This window comes from Lineus longissimus, chromosome 11, assembly GCF_910592395.1.
Source record: "Lineus longissimus chromosome 11, tnLinLong1.2, whole genome shotgun sequence".
NCBI classification, from domain to species: Eukaryota; Metazoa; Nemertea; class Pilidiophora; order Heteronemertea; family Lineidae; genus Lineus; species Lineus longissimus.
This window is the reverse complement of record NC_088318.1, coordinates 5511044-5525278: the sequence shown is the minus strand read 5'-3', so window position 1 is coordinate 5525278 and position 14235 is coordinate 5511044. Positions and strand designations below refer to the sequence as shown.

At 42.4% G+C, this 14235-nt stretch overlaps 2 protein-coding genes across 2 annotated transcripts; both read right to left on the bottom strand.

Moving 5' to 3' along the window:
• Positions 1-30: 30 nt before the first annotated feature.
• Positions 31-3876, bottom strand: LOC135496077 (uncharacterized). Its single transcript, XM_064785194.1, has 2 exons — positions 3302-3876; positions 31-2254 (listed from the first exon to the last, which is right to left on the bottom strand). The coding sequence occupies exons 1-2, from the start codon at positions 3874-3876 to the stop codon at positions 31-33; spliced, it is 2799 nt and encodes a 932-aa protein (XP_064641264.1).
• Positions 3877-7531: 3655 nt separating this feature from the next.
• On the bottom strand, positions 7532-8554 carry LOC135496075 (uncharacterized). The gene has a single exon (XM_064785193.1). It carries the CDS (start codon positions 8552-8554, stop codon positions 7532-7534), a length of 1023 nt encoding a protein of 340 aa, XP_064641263.1.
• Between the last annotated feature and the right edge of the window lie 5681 nt (positions 8555-14235).

Below are 14235 nucleotides of genomic sequence, written 5' to 3'. Positions count from 1 at the left end.
TGCAGGATTTTCTTTGGTTGAAATATGGTGTCACTGCTCAGGCTTGGTGCTGTTTCTTATCTGCTGGACTCTGTTGGCCACAAATATGTGAAATCTTTTGGCTTCATTTGAGATGTAGCCCAACACAACTTTACTATCTGTCCAAAAGTGCTCAATGACGTCTTGGGTATAGTCCAAGTCGGCCCTCAGGAAATTGCTGATTTTGACGGATGAAACAGCAGCTGTCAGTTCCAGGCGAGGAACAGTTGTAGGCTTGCTTGGCCTAACACGAAACTTGGCCATCACAAGGGCTGTACTTGTCCTGCCGTTCTCTTCGACTCTCCTTACATAACTACATTGTCCATAACCTCCAAGTAGGCTGGCATCAGAGAAGTGATGCAACTCGAGAAGCCTTGGCTTCTGATGTTGTGTCTTGTCAGGTGGTCGATAGCAACGAGGAATCTTAAACTGGGTTAGGTTGGTTAACTGTGATCTCCAAGCTTTCCACCTTGTCTTGATGCTGTCTGGAATAGGGTCATCCCAACCCTTGTTGTCTCGACACAATTCCTGGACAATGCGTTTACCTTCCAAAATGACAGGGGCTACCAGGCCAAGGGGGTCGAACACTGAACTGACAGTTGACAGTATTCCGTGCCTGGCCAGTGGCTTTTCTTTCAAGGTTATGGCAAATTGCAGAGTGTCTGATTCCACACACCACCGGATCCCCAATATTCTTTCAACTGGTAAGCTCTCTGAGTGGCTGTCGAAACTTTGGATTGTTGCTGCTCTGAATTCTTCAGGGATTTTGCTGACAACATCTTTATCATTGCATATATACTTATGGAGATGGAATCCTCCCTTTTTGCAAAGTTCCCTTGATTTTACTATCAGCTCTGTTGCTTCCTGAGTTGTGACAACTGACTGGGCTTCATCATCAACATAGAAATTACGGCGTATAAAATCTGCAGTGGGCTTTCCGAAGTGGCCTTCGTATCGGTTTGAAGTCTCTTTCATGGCATAGTTCGCACAACCGGGGGATGATGTGGCACCGAAAATGTGGCGCGTCATTCTATAGTCTTTCGGCTCGGTATCCAACTTGCCGTCTTCCCACCAAAGGAAACGTAAAAGGTCTCGGTGCCCCTCTTCCACAATGACTTCATAAAACATCTTTCGGATGTCGCATGTGAACGCTATTGGTTCCTTTCGAAACTGAGTCAGCACCCCACAGAGGTTATTTGTGAGGTCTGGCCCTTGAAGCAGCTGACGGTTCAGGGCCTCCCCTTTAAACTCCGCGCTGCAATCGTATACGACACAAATCTTTCCTGGCTTCTGTGGATTATATACGCCATGGTGAGGTACGTACCACACTTGGCCCGTGGTACCCTTGGATGTTACTGGGATTGGTTCAGCATGACCTTGGTCAAGCATATCCTGCATAAATGCTGTGTAGTCCTTCCTGAACTGGGGATTTTTAACCATTTTGTGCTTTAGATGATTCAAGCGGTTCACCGCCATCTGACGGTTTTCTGGGAGTCGAATATCATCATTTTTCAACGGCAATGGCAATACAAAATGCCCGTCTTCAAGTTGGTAAATACCATTTTTGGCCTTCTCCATGAACTTCCTGTACTCCATGGACAATGTCTTGTCAGACTGTTGTTCGTGGAACTCCATCTCGAACATCTCAGTTACCCTCTGAGTCGTAATCTCCTTAGCAGATGTGCGCAGGGCAAAATGACATTTTCTTTCGCTTTGGCCACTGGAGACCATCTTACACATCGACTCCTCTTCCTCCTCAAGTCCTTGGGTCACAATCCTGATGACTCCCCACCCAAGATCTGTCCAGATTCCGTTGGGCTCATTGCTTTCACCAGGGACGACTTCTCTTGGCTTTAAAACTTGAGCACAATTGGTTCCAATCAGCAGCCCTATCTCAAGGTCTTCCTCATAGGAATAAAGTTTCTTTGCTACCTCTCTGAGGTGGGACCACTTGATTACTGTTTCTTTCTTTGGAATTAAGGAATGGCTAGCTGGTATGCACTGCCTACTGTACGTACAGGGCATAGCCAAGTCCACAGTGCTCTCCATGTTCTTAATCCTAAGACCAGCTAACTTCTTGCACTGGATGGAGTCCTCTGCCAGCATGGTAGATAATCGGAGCGTGAGAGTCGGTCCATCGGCACCCAATTTATCGAGGACATCATCTTTGATGAAGCAGGAATCAGATTGAGGATCTAGGAGAGCGTAGACCTTGACTGGAACACTTTGATTTTCACTGTAGATAAAAACCGGCAAAATCAAAGAGTGGATGCATCTTTCCTGGTTGGGTTCAGTCACTGATCTGCAGTTGAATGTCGTCGCACTAGTTGTCCCTTCAGTTGGAGTGACTGGAAAGGCTGGATCAGCATATCAGTGCAGTGGTGTTGGATGTCTCAGGCTGCATACCTCACATTTCAAGTTTGTCTTGCATTCTTGCTTTCTATGCCCGTAACGAAGGCAGCCCCAGCAAAGGCCTTTACTCTTCACCAAGGTCTGCCTCTCCTTTAGTGACATCTTCAAGAATTGATCACATTTAATGAGCAGATGTGCTGCCTTACACAAGCTGCATGTCGGCGGTGGTTTTAGTGCCTTATCTGGCACAGACTGAGTGACATTGACCTTATCGGGTCTACAGGATTTATCTGTCTTGCTCTTGTTCTTGGTAGTGGTGGTTGATGCCAGTGCCCTTGCCTTGTGCGGGTTGCCATTTTGATGTCGTTTAGTTGTGTCTTCATCTGGCCTTAAATTGATAGGATTACAAGCTATCCTTGATTCTTCTGCTAGGAAAGCACAAAACTCTCTAAAGGTTGGGTAACTACTACTGCTGCTGTGTATGGATGCATCAACTCTTCTACTCCATCGCATCGCATAATGACGTGGGAGCTTCTTGACCATTTTTCTATTCTCCTCAACATCATTAAGGCCCTGGAGGTAAGCAACTGTCTCCATGGCAGCCATACAACTTGCCAGAAAATCTGAAAACCGTCGTAGCTCTCTTCCCTCACCAAATTTTATTGGCGGCCACTCATTGATCTTGCGCTTGTAGGCTTCAGCAACGATGAACTGGTTGCCATAACGGTCCTTGAGTAGCTACTTTGCCCTTCTATATGCATCAGGTGTTTGGAGTGTCAGGTAACCCATGATTGCTTCCTTGGCCTCACCAGCTGTGTACTTATTAAGGTAAAACAGTCTCTGGGAAGGTGAGCGAACCTTGTCTTCAATTAAAGCCTCAAAGGATTTCAGCCAGATCGGATAATGCAGCAGTTGTCCTTTGAAAACCTACGGCTCCATTCTAGGGAGAGAGTCTTGTTGGTTAGCCAGGAGTTCTGCTAAATTTGATAGTTCAACAGAATTTGCAACATCGTGCCCACTTGGCTCGGGCACTGGACGCCTTTCTGGGAAGTGACTACGATAATCGCTTGGATCAGGCATGTAACGCCTCTCTTGCAATTCACTATGGTACCTGCTTGGATCAGTGATGTGACGCCTGTCTTGCAGGTAACTACTATATCCACTTGGCTCGGGCATGTGATGCTTCTCAGGCAAGACACCAGCATACCCACTTGGCTCGGGCATGCGATGCTTCTCTGGCGAGACCCCAGGATACCCACTAGGCTCGGGCATGCGATGCGTGTCTTCATAAAGTTCATAAGACCTGGGACTTGATTTTGGTGACACATTTCTATGTTCAAACACACACCCCTGGGCGTCCTCATCAATTTCTTGTATCAACTTTCGACGTTGTTGTCTAGGGGTGGAAGCTTGAAGGCGGCTCGTCAGCCGTGTGTTTAAAGTTTCAAGTTCCGAGCTAAGTCGACGGATGTCTGCCTCCATATGTTTGGTCTCTGTGTCACTCATCATACCGTTGATTCCGTAGACGTTCTAAAGATCCATTTTTACAAAATCTTTGATATCTAAAAGGTTTCTCTTTATAAATTCACTGGATATCACAGTATTTAGTAACACACTATCTGTTCTCTTCGTCACGATAAAGTCATCTCCTTTTGAGTTACACAAAGTTTATTACTGTAGCGGCAATGATATCTTTAGTCGTTAATAATCATGCCGTGGCTTGTTTCATCCACCCTTAGATTACTGGAAGACAACACCAACAAGCTTGATTTCTTTTCCCATCTATTCACCACGTAATAAACTGAAAGATACAATAATTGAACAACAGCTAAGTACATATTCGTAACAACAAAGAGACAATCATGGAAGACAATAGTACATCCACCAGGAGGACAGGAAAACCTGTCACAACACTGTCCTCACCTGACGATTGAATATTGAACTAAAATATTCATAAAATAGACTGAGATCATGCTACTAAAGTCCACATTGCTGCCCCAAAACTTGATGTTAACTACAAACAAAATTATTAAGATGAAGAGCTCCAATACCGAGCTACCTCACAGAGACGATAGATTGAACACATCACGATATAATCAAGTACTAGCCAGGTTGAGATATCCGAAGTGGTGTAACGAAAGAAATGTCACCGAGAATATTAAATCTATACTTGATCCAAAAAACAAGCCACTAAGTTCTCCTAAGTTCTTGTCATCACAGTAAAGGAAATTATTTCTATTCTAGACATATTAGTTACCTTTGTAAGGCCCTTAAATTCTCTATAAAACTTTCGGGGATGAGGCAAATTCACTCATTTGATGGACCAAAAATATGGAAGATTCTGGATCTTAGCAATGGCGGCAAAAGCGATAACACGAGGAGAAAACGGGTGGAGCCATCTACAAAGCTTAAAGGCTGGCTACAACCATTAAAAACAAGATTCACCCAGAAACAGACTGGCCACAGTCACAGACGTCACCTGCGTTAGCCGCAAACACAATACGTAACAGTGTGGTCTCTGAATCCTTTAACACGTAAAAGTGTGGTAGGAAATGTGATCTATCCTCATCCCAGTGGTTATCGGTAACCTCCTCAACGTACCCTTTGTCAATGTCCTCCTGTAACACTTTACAGTATGCGTCCAGTCGATCCTGTTTACGAAGACGACCAACCACCTGCTCCAAACGACGCAGGCACATTTGAAGGTTTGAGGGTAAATCAGGCCGATCTTCCCTCCACGGCAGCGGAACAGAGTATTTCCCGTTTTTGAATTCGATCTTTTTCTGATATTCCGTTGTGAACACTTCGTCTACGTCATCTACCGGTCTAGTGAAGTCGTTTACGCCAACATCGTTACACCGAAACATTGCTGATACACGATTTTCCAACTCACGATTGGATAAATCCTCACAGGTACCAACGCACAAAGGCTGAGCCAGACTCACACACGATATGCTATCGTTTGTGTGATCACTCGATAATGATCCGACCAGCAAAGCGCCAACATTGGACAAATGAGCAGTAGGCCCATTTCCACGAATGCATTCACTTTTGAAAAACATCCAAGCGCAATCCGCCCCGATCAGCAAATCAACAACGAAATCCATTTCCTGGAAATCATCGGCTAAGTCCAAACCCTAACGACAAACAAGCCTGCCAACCCCGTTGGTTGATAGGAGACACAAGTTGTTGCGTAATGAACACAGGAACTCTTTTTAGTCCCTCTGACGTTACAATACTAATTGCAGCCATACCGTATCGATCCTGCGAATTGTTAGCGGCAAATCCGCTTATTCCAAGATTGACGTAACTCTGGGGAACAACTCCAAGCTTCTCAGCTACATCCCGTCGCAGATAACTCCTTTGCGACCCCTCGTCGAAAAAAATTCGAACGGGTAACTGCCAACCGTTGTAGTCTGCCACAGCTTTGGCAGTTTTCACTAACACGACTTTTCCAGTGGGTGAATTATTGACAACGTCCTCTGACGTAATCAAATGCGCTGACAAACTGTTAGTTAGGCCACACAGTGTGCCAGGGGTCCCAGTTGTCTCTTCAGACGCGTGACTGTTAGTATCCACACTACCCGTTTCACGTCGACTCCGCCCACTCCATTGCCTTTGTCGGGTCGAGACTGAGAAGAATACGCTCGATTTTGCAATCCAACTCCTTGGCTTGTTTTAGCGGTTCATGCCCATTTCGCCTTGTCTTTTTTCGCCTTTTCCCATTTTGCCTTTAAAAAATATACATTTCGCCTTCTCCTATTTCGCCTTTTCAAATTTTGCCTCTTCCCAATCCGCCTTATTCTATCTCACCTTTGTCTTTTTTCGCCTTTTCATTTTTCGCCTTATGCTATTTTGCCTCTGTTTTATCTTACCTTATCACAAGTTGCCTTATCCATTCTTGCCTTCGTCTCAGTTTGCCATTGTCTTAATCTGCCTTCTCCTATTTCACCTTGTCCTAATTTACCTTTGTCCTAATTCGCCTTCATCCTATCTCGCCTTTACCCGCCCCGCCTTTGTATTATTTCGCCTTCTTCCCATTTCGCCTTCTTCCTACTTTGCAACAAACTTGGTGTCTTTACCCATGTTTGTTGAGTCAATCTTTCATATGAAAGTGTCTTCAACAGTGTTGAAGGGCTTCTAGGGTCCATTCGGGGGTACCCGCAACCAAAACCCGGTGGACATTGCCAAAATTACAAGTGTAGATAACTTCTCAGCCATTATAGTCATATTACATTACATACCATATTACAAAAGACTTTTGTCTCTTTTACCCATGTTTTACCCATGTTTGTGGGGCCAATCTTTCATATAAGAGTGTTTCCACGAATTATGTTTTGGTACCCTACCCAAGGCTGTTGCTTAATTACCAATATTTTCAAATCTTCATAACTTCTGAACCATCTACATGTAAGCTTACATGTATCTCCAAAACCAACTTTTGGATTGATAAAAGGCGAGGTGAGATATGGCGAAACGGGAGAAGGCAAAATGGGAAGAAGGCGAATTGACATAAAGGTCAATCAAGAAAAGGCAAGATGAGATAAGGCAGGATGGAACCAAGGCAGAATAGGACAAAGGCGAAATAAGAAAAGGCAAACTAGGATGAGGTAAGATGAGAGGAAGGCGAGTTAGGAAGAAGGCCAATTGGAACAAAGGCGAGATAAGACGATGGCAAAATCGTAGAAGGCGAATTGAGAAAAGGCAAGTTAGGAGAAGGCTAAATGGGAGAAGGCAAAATTGGATAAGGCGAATAAGGTTAAGGCGGAATGGGCAGATACCGTTTTAGCGTATCATCCATAACTGTTACTGCAGTTTGCACATTCTCAACTTCACTAGGAGAGGGTTCGTCTATCAAAAGTGTATCCTTGATCTTGTTTGAAATGCGAGTAAAATTTCGACGCTTCGTCGCGCGCTGTGACTTCAGCACCTCAAGCGTAGCCTTTTTCTCTTCGTCCGAGGTAGGCATCGCACTGGCTGGTCACGGCACCAATGTGGAAATTGTCTTTTAAACCAGTACGACCCAAGGAACGAAGTGGACAGTGCGAGTTTGACTTCAGAAGTGATTTTATTGCTCACAAACTAACACACCCAAAGGAACAAGTTACACAATGATATTATGACCTAATACACTGTAGAAGGCACATTAAAATAATCTTGGTCATTTACTAACACCAATTGACCAACATGGCAAAAGACCCATGCTAGTTTTCACAGGGTCGGCGGGGTCCGAAAGCCATAGGAACTTGGTGAACTCTCTATCCCTTTCATCGAGCTGTACATGTAAGAATGCCTTCTCAATATCACTTGAGAGGCCGACATTGTTGACACGGAATCTAAGGAGAATGTCACTGAGATCGTTTAAAAGTGGTGGCCCTGGCTCCAAGCAATTATTCAAGCACGGATTTCCCCTTCCCTGGCTGCAACTACAGTCATATACTATCTGAATGGGGGTAGTCGCTGAGTCCTTCTTCACGGGGTGATGCGGGAGATAATGGCCGCGGCAGGGGTCAGCATCTGACACTTGGGAGACGAAGTTGCGATCTAATTGTTCTCGAATTATCTTATGGTATACTGAGCGTAATTCCGGCGTCAATTTCCTTACCATAGATCGTGTTCTTGCTTTGGTCACTGCGAAATTGGTTGGTAGAGGGGGGTGGTCGTCTGCCCATGGAAGACTGGCAATGTACTGTCCTGTATCCTCATTTCGCCTGATCTTGTTGTCTCGGTAGCTTTCAAATGCGTCTCGGAGGGTAGGATGAACGCTACAATCATCTTTGATCCCGATGCTCTCCAGATCCCAGTAATTGGACATGACCTTTTCTTCCAGAGAGATGTCAGTAACAATGTTCATCACAGCAGTGCGAGTTTCGGCTGATGGTCCCTCGTGGGTTGGACCTGAAAGAACGTATCCAAAAACCGACGAGACCGCCGTCGGTCCTTTGCCTCTCACGACGTTGTCACCGATTACGCTCCAGTAATAGTCAGCACCGATAAGAACATCAAGGGATATGACGGCATCATCGGTGGACTGAGCGAGCTTCAGGTCTTTAAGGTGGGGTAGGTTCAAAACCGAAGACGTAACGTGTGTATTAAGCGGCGTTGATATTTTCGGCACTACCAGCACTCTCATGTCCAAGCGATTTCCATCCTTTGTTTCTAACGTAAGGTTTGCACTTTCCATTGCGCGAACTCCCTTGGCGTCGTCTCCAAAGGACGCTATATTGATGCGTTCGGTTCCTAATTTTTCTAGTTGTAGAAAGTTCGCGTTTTTTTCCGTGACAAATGAGCGTTGTGCTCCCTCGTCTATAAGGATGTTCACATCAATCTTGCGTGATGCATTGACAGCAATTGTCTTGGCAGTTTTCAGTATTACCGGACCTTCCGGGGTAGCATGTTTGCCAAATGCCAACTTTACATGTGTAGTTTCAGAGTCCGGTGCGGGGTTAACGGAATTCTTAGTGGGATTACATAGTGCGGTATGATGGCGCTCCTTGCATTTATAACAGCGAAATTTCGATTTGCAATAGACACCTGTATGCTTACCCAGCACTTACCCTTTATGATTTCACGACGAGGAACGCGGCGGTAGGCACAGAAGAGGTGGCGGGACTGCTTGATGAATAAACACCAGATAACCCACTCAAATTTGAGAATGATCCAGCTTCGGCGGCCTTTATTTCCTGAATAATGGCTTCCCGTAGAGGTCGTAATCTCCACTCCTTGTCTCCATGATCCCTCGTAATGGTGATTCGAATCCGACTCGGCAGCTTGTCGAGTATGAGGGGGACGAGTTAAGCCTCATACGACTCTTGTGGTTTGCCTAGCGCTTCTAGGCCTCTGACGTACTTTCTAGTTGATCGTAAAACGAGCGTAAAGACACGACATCATCCGCAGGCGGTGCCATTGACCACAGAGCACGCATATGTTCATGAACAATCTTATGCTGTTGTCCGTAGCGTTCCTTGAGGAGGGTCATAGCGACGGCATAATTTTCATTTGTCAGGGCTAGACCCGCAATTACTTCTTTGGCCACACCGTCCAACTGGCCCCTCAGGTACTGGAATTTCTGTACATTCGGAAGCTGAGTATCGTCATGGATGGCTGCTGCGAACGTATCCGAGAACGACTTCCACTCGAGAATGTTTCCGGAGAATCTGGGGAGGTCCAACTTTGGCAAGTTGACTTTCCTCTTAGAGGGTGTGCGCTCCGGTTCCGCACGAGAGTTAGAGTCTCATTTCTCATTTCGCTTGAGAAATCTTGCAAAGACGTGTTTTTTGGTACGATACCTTGAGAGAATCTCGTCAGCATCCGTGAATTCTTTTGCAAAGTCCTCATCCTTATCCAAATCACGGAGCATCGGCAGCTTTTCCTCTAGAAGGGCAATGATAGCACTAAGCGTATCGAGTGTGTCCTGCTAAATATCCGATTCGACCAAAATAGTGTCGCCGTCCTTGAGAAGTTTTTCCACTGACTGGCGATAACCAGCCCTTGACCGTTTAGGGTTTGGTACAGTTACAGTCACTGTGTCCTCGGGCATGTTGAAGAAAGAAACATCCGGGCTTCAACAAAAAATGTCCTGTTTTCCGTTTAAACTCCAATAAATCCTGGTCACATGCACCAATGTGGGCCGGGTAACCAAGGCTTTGGCCCAAGAAGCATCTAAGTCCAAATAACGAAGAAGATTGATTTCCTTGATATATTGTATTGGCTATAAACAGACATAAAAAACAACACAGTTATGAAGACGTACATACAGCTTAACGGTTCTAATACTTCTGCCCATTCAATCAGTTGATTACCCATAAGCTAATTAGCTTCGTAACCACGTGACCTGTCAATCATTTCAAGTAGTGATCGACCAATCACTGGAGTTTCCCCAACAGGTTGGTTGCATCCTTAAAAGCATCGTGTACAGCTCTAGTGTTGCCAGGAGAAATTTGCTTTGCCAAATGAGTTATTTGCGAGACATCTCTGGGATTTTTAAACATAACTAGATAATTTGAGTTCAAACTTATTGTTCTATGCTCTTTTCCTTTGTGAAATAAATTTTGAACAATGTAGACAACGCTCATATTTTGATGATGACATCCTTTAGTGAACAGTTCGGTAACATTTTCATCTGTTCCACACATCAAATCATCAATGATAACTAGGGTAGGTTTGCTTTGATCATTTTGTGTAAAATGTAAACCAGAAACAAACTCCACATTTGGATGATTCGCAAATGACTCCTGCCACTCTCCGCCATAACACCAAACTATTCTCTCTGGTTTAGGACTTATCATCTCTGAAGCATATGCGATCAATCTTTGTACAAAGACTGATTTTCCACTCATTGTTGGCCCTGCCACCAAACAAGTAAAAGGATGCTTCAGAAGTAAGTCATTCCATGAAATATCCATGATGATAACGAAACAAGAAATGACCCAGTTAAGAAGAAATATACCTTTTAAGTATATGCATCTATTTATTTACAAAATACATTTATATCAAAGTATGTACATTATCACAGAGACAGAGGGAGAGGACTTGCATGAAATAAAGAAAATTGATGAGCGTTATTTAGGAAAGATGATGAAGACTAGGATACTGAGGAATATTGATGATGATGATATCACAGTAATGGGCAAACAAAGGATGTATACTCAAAAGCAATAATAACAAACAAATATGTACACATGGGGTTGATAATAATAATAATAATAATATTGATAAGGCTATTTACAATGCCAAAATCTGCTTAATTCAATCAATCAATGACACTTTACATAATTCCTTACTTACTTACTTACTTACTTAAGTTACATTGTATTTACACTGTTTAGTAACAACCATATGGTAATGTACAATAATCATCTGATAGGTAACGTTTGTCATAGACTAGACCATATTTTTTCTCTTCAGCAGTAGTCATAATCTTTAAGTCCTTGGTTCTTTTTATCTTATAGGGATTGAGAATAGGTATTTTGTTAGAAAAATCCAGATTTTTTACAAGATCCTTCATTGTCTCAAAATTAATTCTCTGGCTATTGCCATAGTTAAGTGTGAACCCCCTGACTTTACACACAGTTTTCTGAGTTTCGGAAATCAAATAAGCATAATTCTTTGGACCCCTGAGACAAATTCCTGAATACTATGACCATCAAGCTCATCTTTAAACTCACCCAAGTAATCACCAAGTGGCGGATCATAGTGTTCGATGTTGGTCGAGTCTAGAACAAAAATTACACTGTCCGTATCGAAATAACGAACTTGTCTGTCTAATTTTTCTATTTCTGAATACAATTTCAAACGGGCATGGGCAGTTGTATATGCTGCAATTACAGTGTTGGTGTAGGGGCATGGTTCAATGAAATCTTCTTTTTCTTTGTATTTCATCATCACAAATTCATCATTGACTAACTTGACATCAGAAATCTCTATGGAGTCATCTCTCATCAATTTAACATATTCCTGGGATTCTGAAACATATATGGTTGAAACAAAACTAGGCCTTTGACCAAACTTCCCCCAGATACTGTTCAGGCACAGCTTTGAAATGCTCCTTAGGCCTGGATTATGTTGAATTAATGCAGGGTCTAGTTTAATTCCTTCTTTTCTCTCATAATTTTCAATGTATTTGTTTTTATCATTTTGATCTTTGCACCAATCTGGCCAGCCACTAGACTCCCGTTTAATCTTTAGGAAATGATTAATGTACCATGCAAATATACCTCCTTTGTCTTTCTATTGTACTTTGTAATTTCATCAAAGTGTCAAACTTCATAAGTTTCAATCAACTTATATCCTTTTTCAATGGCTTTTGTCACCTCAAAAATAACCCAGCAATCAGTGCTCTTTCATTGTCTGTATGATGACACTTTTTTGAGCACATAGTGAGCATAAAGAAAACTTAAACTTTTTGTTGAATCTCATTGGTAAGACAGGAAGAAATAAGCCTTTTGGGGGTAATATTTTACATTTGATCAAGCCTTCACAAGAGAGAGGGTCAATTTGTTGAAGTTGTTCACCTCTGTAAATTTTAGGGTGACCTACAGGATAATGTTGGTATTTGCAAACCCATGGATATAAAGATGTAAAGTCCACATATTTGATTTTTTCATTTTGATTGCATTTGTGGTCGAGTTTTATGGTATTTGTCCTTCCTCCAAAGAAGGCCTCTCTAGGGTTTAATGGTTCCGAGATGATCACATCCTTTGTAAATTGTTGCAAGAGAGGATTATTTTTTATCTCCTCTCTAAATTCACACTCTCTCTTGGAAATAATCTTGTATCCACATTGCTTCAGAAAGTTTTGTCTGAAGAGAGTACTTTCTCGAAGTTCACCCATGGTCGCACCAACTCGAGGGTTTTTTGTTTCCCTGTTTGAAAAGCATTTATCACAGCCATGCCAGAAACACCCCTCAAACTCATAAATGGTCTTGTTCTGCTCATCAAACCCATCTACTTTAAAAGCACCAATATGTTTTTCCCTCCATTTCCTGCATGGTGAATAGACACTTGCTCTGTCTTAATTACCCACTCTAGCCATTTTAGGGCAATGCTAGATTGCTTATCACTATATACATATCCATATGGGGGTAAGACAGCAATGGAAGAGGGTTTCATAAAATTTTGGCGGAAAACAGTACTGCAGGCAGAAGCTATTGTAACAGATTTCTTAAATGGGCTGACATTAGAGGTGGTTTGAAACAGACGAATAAATTTTGTACAACTTCGTCTCAGAATATCTACATCACTTTCACAATAGGACACAAGTTCTTGTTGAAAATCATATGGTTTTCCAACCTGTTGATCATACCATTTGAGAAAACTTTCTCGGTTATCAGCAGACATTCCATCCGGAATAAAATATTTGATATCTGGTATTGGACCTACATAGTTCTGGTTCTCCTGTTTGTTAAAAAGATGGGGGAAGTATCCTTTTTTCAGTTATTTTAGGTTGAAGGTATTTGGAAATTGACTTAAGGGCATTGGTAGAAAACTAAGGGAATCCAAGAATTTGAGACCTTTCGCTTCAAAGGATAAGCTCTTCTGTCCAACCTGAATCATTTTACTGGGTTTGATACCTTGATGATGAAGATAATCAACAATAAAAAAATTCATCATACCCTTGGTTATTGTGTGCTACAGCAACTGCACCTCTATTAGTACCATCAAATAACCATTCACAAAAATCAATCACAGTATTTTGACCAGAAAATATATTTTTTCCCCGTTGAGTACCATCTAATGTCTGGCAATATAGACACACAAACTCATCATTGTCAGTAGCACATTCTTGGTCACCACACCAAGAACAACACCTATGTGCAACACATAAATTTGGCAAATGCTCTTTATCACCATTTTCATGGACCAGTTCTTGGGTGGATTCAAAGTCAAAAAGTATTAATTTTTGAAACTTTGTTCTATCATCTTTTTTAGGAGGGGCTGGTTTACGAATATAACAGTCATGCTCTGCTGGTTTATGTGTCCCGCATGTGTTACACTATGACATAAAACAAACATGCTTGACACGTGCATCATAAGATTTATCACAGGTAATACATTTCTTATAGAGATCACAGATAGACTTTTGGTTTTCATTGAGAACCAACTGATTGTCGAAACATCTTGGGCTTTTGAATACACGTTTACAAATATCACAGTTTTGCCAGGTAACTATTGTACACCCTCCATCATTTTTGCAACAGGCACATGTTGCATGACAGATGTGTGTTTTATAATTATTGTAACCTTTATTACAATGTCTGCAATAATAAGAGCGTTCTATAAATGGTTTCATTTTTGTAATTGGACAAAAATGATCCCGATAGTGATAAATATTTATTTTATTTTCTGCTGGGGGGCCTTTGTAACA

Excerpts from the sequence above, each read along its gene's own strand:
- LOC135496077 (XM_064785194.1), bottom strand. The coding sequence starts at position 3,876 with ATGAGTGACACAGAGACCAAACATATGGAGGCAGACATCCGTCGACTT. Across the intron at positions 2,255-3,301 it reads TCTCTCCCTAGAATGGAGCC|TGAAAATCAAAGTGTTCCAG; the intron begins GTAGGTTTTCAA and ends TTTTATCTACAG.
- LOC135496075 (XM_064785193.1), bottom strand. The coding sequence starts at position 8,554 with ATGGAAAGTGCAAACCTTACGTTAGAAACAAAGGATGGAAATCGCTTG.